The 12,142-nt window shown below is 45.3% G+C and overlaps 1 protein-coding gene across 5 annotated transcripts in view; it reads right to left on the bottom strand.

Moving 5' to 3' along the window:
• UBR5 (ubiquitin protein ligase E3 component n-recognin 5) overlaps nucleotides 1–12,142 on the bottom strand; it is a 116,172-nt gene that overhangs the window by 34,980 nt on the left and 69,050 nt on the right. For all 5 annotated transcript variants that reach the window (XM_056113281.1, XM_056113287.1, XM_056113301.1 and 2 more), the window contains exons 23-34: nucleotides 10,925–11,076; nucleotides 10,108–10,203; nucleotides 9,612–9,735; nucleotides 7,113–7,210; nucleotides 5,322–5,470; nucleotides 4,621–4,712; nucleotides 3,279–3,425; nucleotides 3,074–3,192; nucleotides 2,870–2,996; nucleotides 2,646–2,775; nucleotides 1,155–1,315; nucleotides 780–1,019 (exon numbers count right to left, since the gene is read on the bottom strand). In XM_056113281.1, coding sequence (XP_055969256.1) covers nucleotides 780–1,019; nucleotides 1,155–1,315; nucleotides 2,646–2,775; nucleotides 2,870–2,996; nucleotides 3,074–3,192; nucleotides 3,279–3,425; nucleotides 4,621–4,712; nucleotides 5,322–5,470; nucleotides 7,113–7,210; nucleotides 9,612–9,735; nucleotides 10,108–10,203; nucleotides 10,925–11,076 — 1,635 coding nt within the window. The remainder of the gene's footprint in view (nucleotides 1–779; nucleotides 1,020–1,154; nucleotides 1,316–2,645; nucleotides 2,776–2,869; nucleotides 2,997–3,073; nucleotides 3,193–3,278; nucleotides 3,426–4,620; nucleotides 4,713–5,321; nucleotides 5,471–7,112; nucleotides 7,211–9,611; nucleotides 9,736–10,107; nucleotides 10,204–10,924; nucleotides 11,077–12,142) is intronic.

Here is a 12,142-nt window from a genome sequence, read left to right as displayed (position 1 = left end):
CATGGGCTGGAAATCAGACTTGAAAAAACAAATGAAGCAGTAACTGCTGCCACTCTCCAGAGCCTGACCCGAGTGTCTCAAAGGTGTGTCCCAAAGCAGCAGCACTGGCACTGTTGGAGAATCGTCACACTAGGTGTCACCAGCCCAACCAGGCTCCCACAATCACACCTGTGTTTTACTTCCTCTTAGGTTCAGACCTCAATACATGCAAAACATGACCTTTACGTGGAGCCATATCTGGGCCCCGCAGCTGCATCTGACCAAGATTCCCAAGCAGATGCGTGAACACTGGTTGGAGCAGCACTGTGCCGGAAGACACAAGAACATCTCCGTTCCTAAAGACTTTGACTCAACAAGCCCTTGTCCAGGGAGACTACCAAGCAAATGAAAAGAAGAACGAGACTTTCAGAATGCACGGGTTACCTAAAAAAGTTTGATTCATGAGTTCTTCAGCTCTATGGAGAGGCTATTTTCCTAATTCTAACTTTCTGCACATTAGATCACACAGCAAGTTGTCCCTCAACCCTAAAGCCTGTGCCCACAGGTGATCAAAGGAAAAGGAAACTTGTCTTTGCCTTTCTTCCACTTGACCTGACTGTAAGCTCAATGATGCAGAAGATAATGAGGTAAACTGTCTTATCAAATCAACCTAATGGCATAATAAAAACATTGCCTTTCCAAAGACATGTATGGTCTTTAAGACGCTTTTCTGCATTTCAGTTAAATATTGGTCCTGCGTACTGGAGCGCAGCTGTCGAGGGCTCCAGGCCTACACTCACCTGCTGGACTGGTCAGGGGACGTGCGCGGGGGCAGGGGCTCCACCGAGAATAACTCCTCACTGCCCTGCATGGCGTCGATGCTGGTGCTGGCCAGGGTGAACGGGGCCGTGGGGCGCGCGATGCCCATCCGCACAGGCACGATCAGTGACTCGGCGACATTGCACAGCTCCTCCACCGCGTATGGGAGCAGGGCCTGGAACACACGCTTGCACTTCCCAATGGGTTGCGGAATAAAGTTGCTAGAGTGGAAAGAGGACAACAAGGGAATCTTCCTTCCTCTTTCTATAACAGATGTTCTCATTATCAGACACACGCATGCACTCACGCACACACATGAAGAACGCGGAACACCCCAAATCAAAAGGATGCCTTACTTTTTCTTTTTGGACGAAGCCATTTCCACACTAAGAATGACGAAGACTCTTGCCACAGAACGCAGAAACCGCATGGTGACAGTGACGGCCTCTTCTCTGCGCCCAGGAGTGTATTTGTTCTGCAGTTCTTTCACCAGTGTACCCAGGAGAGTATCTAGAAGCTTTAAACAACCGTAATCACCCCGTTAATGGTGCAATCTCCAGACAATGACTGAGTAAACTACTTGTCAGAACTTTCTCCAAGGTCAAACATGTCACAAGAAGAAAATCTCACATTTTAACCCAAAAATGCACTCTGCCAGCATTTACTCTTTTCACACACCTTGCACTGTGCTTGACTCAGAGTGTGCCTCATGTCTGCCCTCTTTGGTGCCCAGTCTTACAAGACCACAGCTACCACACCGGGCAAAGGACACCGTTTCCCTCCTAGTGATGACTAAACTGAACAGCAAAGCAGACTGAAATATTTATGTTCGTAAGCTCACGTCATCTCTCTCTTTACTATCTCAGAAGACGTGTGGTCTCATCTATTCTCTCTACATGGTACATAATCACATTTTAATTACAGAGAACAGTCACTTCATCGTTTTCTCTCTTTTTACAAACTATTTTGGTTTGGGGGCCCCACTGTTCAGGGCTTACTCCTAACTCTGCGCGGGAACCAAACGCAGTGCTGGGAACTGAACCAGGTAGACTGTGTGTGTACAAGGCAAACACCTCACCCCCTGTACAATCTCTCTGACCCTTCTCTATTGTTTTAAAACATGTTGCTCGCAAATAGCTTTAAGCTGCCGCATGAAATTTTAATAAGTGGCTGGGCTATAATTCAATTCAATATTTCACTATTAGGTCTGTGAAGTATTTAAGGTTTTCACTATTCTAGGACTTTCTTCCTACCATGAATCATTTCTTGAAACCCAGTGCTGAAGCCAGTCGCTCGCCATTCAAGTGCTCTCCATCCGCGGTACTTAGTAGTGCAGTGTTTCCCCTCACAACTCTCCCAACCTCGCAGCAGAAAGGGGGACTTTTGAGGAAAGCAGGACTCTGCATTTCTGGCCTATTACATTTCATTTTCATTTCATTTCATCATCCTGTTATTCGCCGATTGCCTCGAGCAGGCCCCAGTAACGCCTCCTTCATCCTAGCCCTGAGATTATATATTCAAGGCTCTTTAGGAGAATGAGACCCATCATTGTTACTGGTATTTGGCATATTTGGTACGCCACGGGGAGTTTGCCAGACTCTGCCCTGTGGGCAGGCTACATTCAATAGCCTGCACGTTTGGCCAAAGTAGGAATGAGACAATAAGATGACATCTTATTTTTTTTTTATGGCCTATTACATTTTTAACATATTTGAGGATTTTTTTTTTAAGTACAATAAAGAGAGCATCTGTTGTTAATGGAATCACTCAAATTAGATATGGATTTAAAAAAATCCTTGGCTGAGGCAGGAAAAGTCCATTCTTGTGCCTGTATCCGAAGGACTTACCAAGATATCTGCCGTACACTTGACGATGAGGCAATGCGTGAAGCAGTCCAGTCTGATGGTGCCGCTCTGCTGATTCAGGTACACCTGCTCCTCCGGCAGAAGGTGGCCAATCCGACTGCTGGCACTGAGACTGCAAACAGAGGGGGACAGAGACAGGATGCAATGTCATTACCTCCATGATTATGCGAAATCCATAAATCGACAAAATCTTTAGAAATACATACGGGTCCTTATTCTCCTGCGATCCAAACATAATCATAGATTTCAAAGCATTCCAGTCCTGTAGTACACGCTCCAATGCAAGCTGGGCAAATCTCGGAGGCTCTAGGTCATGATCAGGCATATCCGAATCTACAAGACAGAGCAGGACAGGTGAGGCGGAACTGCAGGGGCCTGCGGCAGCCTACACCACCAGCCAGGGCGCTCACCTTCGGGATTGGTGGTTTTCCGGTTGCGATCCTCCCGGATCCGAGGGGGTCTGTACTGGCAGTGCTCGACAGTCTGTCTCGCAACCGTCTGCACCAGAAACAGCAGGAGGTGCTCCCCCCTGCGAAACAGAAGGCCAACGTCAGAGATGGGGGGAACTTGGCCACGCAATGTGTTGCGTGGACTCTGTCCTAAGATCCCACTTGCCTGCTGTTTGGTAGGGTGACCAGGTTAGTAGCAGTGAGCAGGCGATAGAGCAGGTCCAGACGGGCAGATTTCTGTCCAGCAATCAGGGTTTTGCATTTGCATTTCTCCCAACAATCACAATACGCTGTGGGGGAAGTCCGTTTCAGTCTAGAAAAAAAAAAGTCGTACACAGAACATAGGAGGTTCCACACGGAAACCAAACTGTTGATTTCTGAACGCAACAGTGACATGTAGCTGTGAAATACCCTCAGGGTGGAGAAGGCGGCTGAGCGGCAGAGCATACACAGACCATGCCCTGTCTCTGGCCACACGTGGCTACAAGAACACATCAACTGTGGGCTCCAATCCCAAATGCTCCAACACCAAGGATCTCTTAAAGTGGGGTGAAGCTACAAAGCAATGCAAAATTCTCGTGACAAGAGGTTCTCCTGGAATCACATGGTCAGAGTTCCCTTCACCTGGAATGTCTTTTCACATTCCTTTCGCAATTCCATTAAAGTGTGTTCCCCCTCCCTAGTCCAATGCAGCATAAACTCCTCTGGGAAGAAGCCTGCTGGTATCCAAACAGATGCAGACGCTGTAAACACGGACTATTTGTCCACCACTATCCTGGTGCTTAGCACAGTGTCCTTAGTTAGGGTATCAAGAACCACTGGCATATGTTAAAACTGAGGAAGACAAACCTATTAGCTGAAAATTACTTCAATTACAACTACCTGTGGATACATGTTTCTGTAAGAGCATATTCCACTTGTCCTTCACAATCCTTCACAATAGGCACTTTGCAAAGCAACTGTTACCCTAACAACTACCACTTGTGTGTGGCATAGACAGCGAATGTCCCTGTGGGAACTCCGGCCCTGCAAAGGTGAGTAACAGCCTGTTTCACTAATGCTTCTTGGAGGTGTGGGAGCGAGCAAACTAACCAGTCACCCTATTGCCCAATGAAAATTCAGGACATTTAATTGAAAAAAAATAAGCATGGCACCAAGCACACAGTCACCCAGAATTGCTTAATGCCTCTGGCAGTTTTCTGGAGAGACCTCATCAGAGTGTGTATTATGTCTGGCTGGGTGGGTCCTCCAAGAGGCCATGATGCTGGGACTTCTCAGTGTGGGCTCCTTCCTCCTCAGCAGACAGCCACCACCACTCGAGAGGCCTCAGTGAGTGCCAGCAGCCCAGCGTACTGAGTGCACCTGAAACCCAGAGCCACTCGGGATGACAGACGATGGGGGAACGGGGACCTCTGAATCATGAAGGACTTCAGTATGACGGTGCAAGGTACTTCAGCAGAGACAGAGGAATCCCAAGAGTTAAGAAACTGGAGCAGAACTGTACTCACTTGCAGTCATGACCTTTATGACAAACCCTGGCACATTCTGTACAGCAGCAGAGGGACTCTAGCAAGCCACAAGTTCGACACTCAAAAATATCCTGCAACAAAAGAGGGATGCTGTTTTCAAACATATTTTGCTTTGTTTTCTTTTGGGGCTACACTCAATGATGCTCAGGGGACTATATGGAATGCTGGCGATCGCATCTAAGTTGGTCACACGCAAGGCAAGCACTTACCCACTGTACTATCACTCCAGAGAAAAACTATGCACACTTCATAATAACCCTATTTCTGATATTTTCTAAAGCAATTTAGTCCAGTGGCAGCAAAATAACACATTCATGGACTCTAGAAACCTCAAGAGTCATGAATGGGTGTAGCAAAAGACTTCCCCTAGTATTATACAAATGGAAACCAGTTATTACAAGCAGGGAAAAACACAGTTTCTATCCTCCAACAAAGGCTATTACGGTTTTAAAATCTGTGTGGCATTATAGATCAGATTATTCTACCCAATGGAAGTTTCTAATTTTCACAATGCCCTGTAAGTAATTTAACATAGAACTCCTTTGCTTTATTTATTCAGAGACTTCTTTCTAAAAAAATTCTTTTTCTGTAAATCCAGTGACGGTCAAAGGGAAAATGAAAAACTCCTAAGCAGAGCGTGGGTGTCCACAGAGGGGGAAGCAGAGGGGGCAGCAGCTGACCTGGTTAATGTGCTCTGCTCCCGTCCACGTGAAGCTGCAGGTATCATTGCAGCACAGCACATACAATGGCGAGTCGTCGGGGTTGGTGCCCGGTGGGCAAACCATGCCCATAAATACATCTTCCTCCTTTTCGCTTGATGACACTTCAGCTAAAGAGAGCCAAAATATACAGTGGTTCATAAACCAAGGAAGAACTTAATCACAGCCATCGACTACTTTTCTCAGGAAAAAAAAAATAAAAGCCAGCACTAACCATTCACACCGTTCAAATCAAATTACCATTTATCATGTTTTTTAAAATCCACTCCACTCTGGTGCAAAAGGCGGGGGGGGAGGGGGGTGTCAATCCATCGTGACTACTTGAGAGCAATACACCAGCCCTAAGCCACCTGAACCTTTAGCCCTGTGACACAGAGTTGAGATTTAATCTAGATTTGCACAGGCTATTCATAACTGGGGTTTTCACGGAGATGGTTCCTGTGGCAGTTAGAAGCAGTGGCAGGAATATTCCGCATACTCCTGGCTTCTACTAAGCAGAGCTTCCGAGCCCTCTAAGAACAATAAGGCCATCTACTTCTACACAGCTTGAACATCAACACCAAATAAATACTGATTGACCTAACTGTATTTTTAAAGCAATTCAACTTTATTTTCCAAAGATCACACTATCCAATGTGACGATGCAGCAGGCTGGGGGAGATCCAGGCATTTCTGCTGTGGAGCGGCAATAAGAAGCTCCCCATGGCAGGGACAAGGCTGGGCGCAGCGACGCAGATGCGAAGGGCCAGGCTCACTGTGTCTCGCTCTTTGCCCTCGCCCACCTGGGCTCCTGAGATGTGTCCGCATCAGGACCTCCCCGGAGCTGTCAACCCAGGAGACAAATGCGACTCCATGGGCCGTGTAGGGGATGTCCCTTTCACGGCACAAGAATATGGTGATTCTGGCCAGAGACTGACTTGTGTACAGATCATTCCTGGTGCTAATCATGGAAACACCCAAGTCCACTGTGTGGCGCGCTAGCACCACCACAGAGGGACTGCATCTTCATGTGGTCATGCTGTTTGCATTTTGGAGCACTTGGGCATAAATTGTTGCCAGTGGTTTAGACCTAGACTGACAAAAAATTTAGCATGGAACCTCAAGACAACAGACTACTGACAGCAACTGAATCTCTTCAGTTAGGGGTCTCCGCCAGGAAGTGATATTCTGGAAAAAGACGAAGAAATTGTTGAAGACGACGAAGAAACTGATGAAGAGGAAGATGAAGAAATAGAAGATGAGGAGGAGGAGGAGGAGGACAAGGACGAGGAGGAGGAGGAGGAGGACGAGGACGACAAAAAAATAATTCCCCCTGTTCCTATTTCAAATGACTGAGAGTGCATCTGGCAGTACTAGTTGGTGTCTGATTGTATTGTTGAGTTCATTAATAAAAATGCTTTCTAAAATAATTTATTTTCTTTTTAAAAAGACTACACTTTCTATTGTAGAACTGCTTTTGAGAATTGTATACCTGTTGCTTTTGGATGAATAGGAGACTTGGAAAAAAAGAATAAACACATAAATTTTCCTTATACACAAATATATTCACCAGAATCATCTTTAGAAAGAAGGAAAGGGAGGGAAACAGATTTTTCTGAAAAACTGCTAATCTCTCCAGCGGCAAGAGGAAATGTCTTGGCGGTGGCACTCACGAGGATCACAACAAATTTGAATGATTATACCACACATGAACACAAGAGAATTTATTTGCGTTGAAAAGCAAGCACTCATGTTGAACTTGGAATGAATTACCTTTCGCAATTTTCTGGGCTGTTTCTAAGATGGTAATTGCCGCAGGATAAGCACGGCCACTTACAGCTGACATAAATGGGGTCATCCCTCTGGCATCCCTAAAACAGAAAAATTATATATACAAACATTATAGGCTATTTCTTTTTCAATAAGAAAAAAGAAATGCACACTCAAAAGTCAATGATTCATCAACGAATGCACCCCACTTAAAAACACACAAACACTGCGGTATGTTCATATATCTGGGCCAAGATAGTGTCATTTATTTTACTGTATTGTAAAAATTATTCTTAGAACCCGTTCTAAAAATCCAATTAACACCATTAGTCAGAGACCAAAGTGGAGTTTTAATTGAATTTTTCAGATTCACTGGCTAACATTCTCTTCTAACCTTCCACTTTTATAATCCGACAAACCGGTGTTTGCCAAAATACATAGATATCCCATACTATGTTCTGCTCATTTTAATTCCTACCTATTCTTCTTGACACAGATTTCACTTCCACAAAGCTCCCTATTACCTGGATAAACATATCTCTCACATCTGATTAGCCCAGTACGCTCAGGTGTCGCTCTGAGGCATTACTGTACATGTTACAAATACTCTTCTGAGTCGATTACAGGATATTAGAAGATAGTGATAAAATTTGGTCTTGAGATTTTTAATTTAAAAAAAAATAAAAAAGAACCCACATACTGTTGGTCACAACAAAAACAAAGTTTAAGGACTAGAAAACTAGCATGCCTTGCACACAGCGACCCCAGCGTTGATTCCCAGAACTACATATGGTCCCAGGAAATCCTGCCAGGAGTGATGGCCAAGCACAAAGCCAGAAGTGAGTCCTGATCCCAGAGTCCCAGAAGTAGGGAAGAAAGGATAGCAGGAAGGGAGGGAATGAAGGAGGGTAGGAGGGAGGACATCATGCCCATATCTGGTCATTATGAACAGGCAGAGAATAACAGACAGAACCCTCTGCATCTTTAGTAACCAGGATAATTTTATTGGAACTCACTTTTTTAGCTCAGTATTCTTTTTCTTTTAGTTTTTTTCTTTTTGGGGGTCACACCCGGCAATGCACAGGGGTTACTCCTGGCTCTGCACTCAGGAATTACTCCTGGCAGTGCTTGGGGGATATATGCGATGCTGGGAATCGAACTTGGGTCGACCGCATGCAAGGCAAATGCCCTACCCGCTGTGCTATTGCTCCAGTCCTGGCTCAGTATTCTAAAGGCAAAAATCCAACCACCCACACCTGAAATTAGGCTAGAAGGAAATTTTTAAAATGGAAAATAATGCTTTCTTCTTACTCTCAATCCCATGCCTCCATTCAAACTCCAACATCACCACCATGTTCAAAGCATTTTGTAGATTGTCAAACATTTAACAAGACTTTGTGGTTTTTTTTGGGGGGGGAGGTGGAAGGAGGGGAGTTGAGGAAGGAGAAGGGGGTGAAAAATGGGTCACTCCTGGCAGTGCTCCAGGACCATTTGGCCCAGGGATCAAACATGGGCCTCAGCATTCAAAGCAGGAGCTCTAACCCTTTGAGCTCTCTCCATTTTCAATAGGAGTCATCAATCTGGCCCTTTATTCCCAAATATGCCAGTGAGGAAATTATTAGCAACTTCAGGGAAATTATTCTATATTTGTACACTTCAAAATTCTCTACACCCACCATCTAAAAGGGAACTGAACTCTGCCCCTTCTCACTTATTTCCTAGTCACTGTCAATCACAGCAGCTCACCAACAGAATAGCACACGAGAGCTTTGCTTGTACTCTATACAGCCCAGAAAAAGGGGAGAAAAAACCAGCCACTATGAGGATACAAAAACAATGCAAGGCCTAATGAAAAACTAAAGGCCTCATAAGACAAAAACTAATCGCAGACAAATACAATAACAAAACAGCAAATTCAACAACTAATTTTACTAATGAGATAATGGGAAAACAACCATATCAATCATAAATTCACTTTCACCTGAAGGTTAATAAACTTACATATAAAGAATAAAGCTCCTCGCCCTCAGAATAAATCGAAGTATGGTAAAGGAGCATTACCACATAATCTTTAGCACAGTTCTTATACCCCTGAGAATGACTGCAAGCCTTTCAAAGATTTCCAAAGACTCAATGACCAAGCATGAGGTGCGACACCCCAGGGAGTGTGCAGGGTGGCCTGGTGACAGACACTGGCAGCCTAAGGCAGGGCAGAAGCTGTGTGGTTTTTAAATTCTACAGTAACAAAGAGAACTCATTTCTAGATTCCCATTTGAGAACAAGATGCTCTGAGTCTTTTAACATTTTAACATGTTTGTATGTATCTTGACTAGACTTCATGTAGAAAAACTGGGAGACAAGAGCCTGAGACAGGGAGAATGCTGCCAACTTTCAGGACAGTTTCAGGGTCGCTTTGCTCACTGTTCACGCCCCGTCAGAACTCTCAGCCCTAAAAGGAACCAAGTCCAGGCTTTTCCACCAGCAGTTTGTTACAATCCTTACTTGGCGGAGAGGAGCTCGCGCAGGTAAGGCTGCAGAACCACACTGTCACACAGCAACTTGAGAATGAAATGAGCGTTGGCTTTCCGATCCTTGGATTCCACCACCGAGGGTTCCGTGGAAGGACCTGGAATCAAGCAGATCCACTGAGTAAGTAACAATGCAAGAGTAAACAAGACAGAGTGAAAGAATATTCTGGAAGTATGAAATCGGATATCAGGAAAATATTCTAATATTATTAGCAAATTACTGACTTCAGATCTCCCTTCCCTATCCCCATCCCTCCATATGCCCCATCCCTGTGTGCCACCTTCCTGGCCCCCATTTCAGAGAGTTCAGACACTGACATACTTCACAGGTGTAGAAGATGCACGCATGTATGTCCCACACAATTTGACCCTTGGTCTCCCTTGACATTTTATTTCTGCAGAAACCTTGACTCAGAACTAGCAACTACCTCCCCACCCCCCCACTCCCAACATACACCTGTTGTCCTCACCTGGAATGGTGGACGTGCTCGGACCCTGTGCAGTGCCAGTGGCTGCAGTGGTTAGGGAGCCCACGGCAGGGGCCAGGATGAAATCGATGTCACCATCTTTAAGTAAACAGAATGACAGGATGCCCATCATCAGAGGCAGCATCCCTAACACACTCTCTTAGGAGGCCTGGGACTTTTCCCTGCAATCTAGAGGCCAAACTGACAGGTGGAAGGGAAACGACTGGCCGGCCTCAGAGAAGGAACTGCGGGCCACGACTGGTATCTGTTATGTGCTGCTCGCAGTCTTCTTACCAGTACAGCAACATGTTTCAGGATATTAATTTTAAATGTATAATCTCCTTGACTTTAATTCTGATGTCCAAATTAGCTTGAACAGTGCTTTTTAACCCCTCTGCCTGAGGACCAGCAGAAAATTTCTGCAGATAGGAAACATCTACAGCTTGTACATATTCCAGGCCTCAAAAATATCCTATGAAAATGTGACATTTCTACCCCCCCACCACCACTTCTTTTTTTTTTTTGCTTTTTGGGTCACACCTCCCATTCGGGGGATAGGGGACACAACGACACAACAACAACACAACTTTTTTTTTTTAACCTTTTGGGTCACAGCCAGCAGATGCTCAGGGCTTACTCCTGGCTCTGCACTCAGGAATTACTCCTGGTGGTGTTCAGGGACCAAGTGGGTGCCAGAGATAGACGCTGGGTCAGCTACGTGCAAAGCAAATATCCTACCCCCTGTACTACTGCTCTGGCCTCTCCTTTCCCCGTATAACCCTGTATTTTACTAAACCACTAAATCAAGTCAGAATCTTACCAGGGTCCATGGCAGGAGGATCAGGAACCCAACTAGGGGGTGCAATGGGAGGCGAAACTGGATCCTGGTGGTCACTTGATGAGGAACCAGCTTCATGTCTGCCCAAACCAGCCGCTCTCAAGGACCGTCGCATCATTTCCCGTAACCTTAAGCTGCAACAGCAAGGACAAAATCAGAGCTCTCCACCATGTCCACACGGCGAGAAAAGGTGCACAGTAGCTCATGTGACATCACAGTGAGTCCTACACATGGATACGCCAAGCCTGGGAGAAATGCAAACACCCATTCTGAAATCCCAGGGCCAGTCAGTGAGGGAGCGGGGTCAGTGAGGGAGCGGGCAGGGCCAGGGCTCCTGGATACCGGTCCAGCATTAAAGCCACTACCAGAAGCTCCCACAGAAACTGTCCTCAGGGAATGAAAGGTGCAGCAAAGGAAGATTAGAAAGTAATCTTCTGTACAGTTAAAATCGATGAAAAGTTGAACTAAGCCAAAAATTTGTGCCTGTCCTCAGTTTAATCAGTATTAAATTTAATAATAGAGAGCAAATATACTGATGAGGACAGAACCAATATTGCTAGTCCACTAAATTCTTTTTCAGGGAGCTCAAAGTCACTGAATTAAAGTCCACACAGCACTTTTACAATGGACATCAATTTAGATTTTTTTTTTTTTTGCTTTTCGGGTCACACCTGGCGATGCTTAGCAGGGGTTGGTTACTCCTGGCTTTGCACGCAGGAATCACAGGGGACCATATGGGATGCTGGGATTCGAACCTGGGTCGGCCACGTGCAAGGAAAATGCCCTACCCGCTGTGCTATCACTCCAGCCCAAATTTAGATATTTTTGATTTAAAAAAAGGTTTTTTTTAACTGCTGTACAATTGGAATCCCAAAGAAATGAGCAACTGAAAATGGAAGTTGTAAGATGGGCTGCTAGATTAACTGGGCAAAACACTTCAACCACAAATAACACTGCCCATTTGTGCACATCACCAAAAAAGAGATTAGCAGCCCTCGCAAGCAGGCACTTTTTGGGGTGCTGGAAACTACCTGTCCAAAAATCTGGATCTCTGATAAAGAATTTACAAAGATTTAAAAAAAGAGAAAAGAAAGCAAAGTAAAGCACAAGGAGCCTGCAGCAACAGCGCTCAGCCACAGAGCTTCTAAGCGAGTCAATCGGTCCCATTTAAGGGTACACACGAGGCCGAAGGTCTCGCTC

Source organism: Sorex fumeus, unplaced genomic scaffold (assembly GCF_029834395.1).
Source record: "Sorex fumeus unplaced genomic scaffold, SorFum_2.1 ptg000002l, whole genome shotgun sequence".
Lineage (NCBI taxonomy): Eukaryota > Metazoa > Chordata > Mammalia > Eulipotyphla > Soricidae > Sorex > Sorex fumeus.
This window is presented reverse-complemented; position numbering and strand designations above follow the sequence as displayed.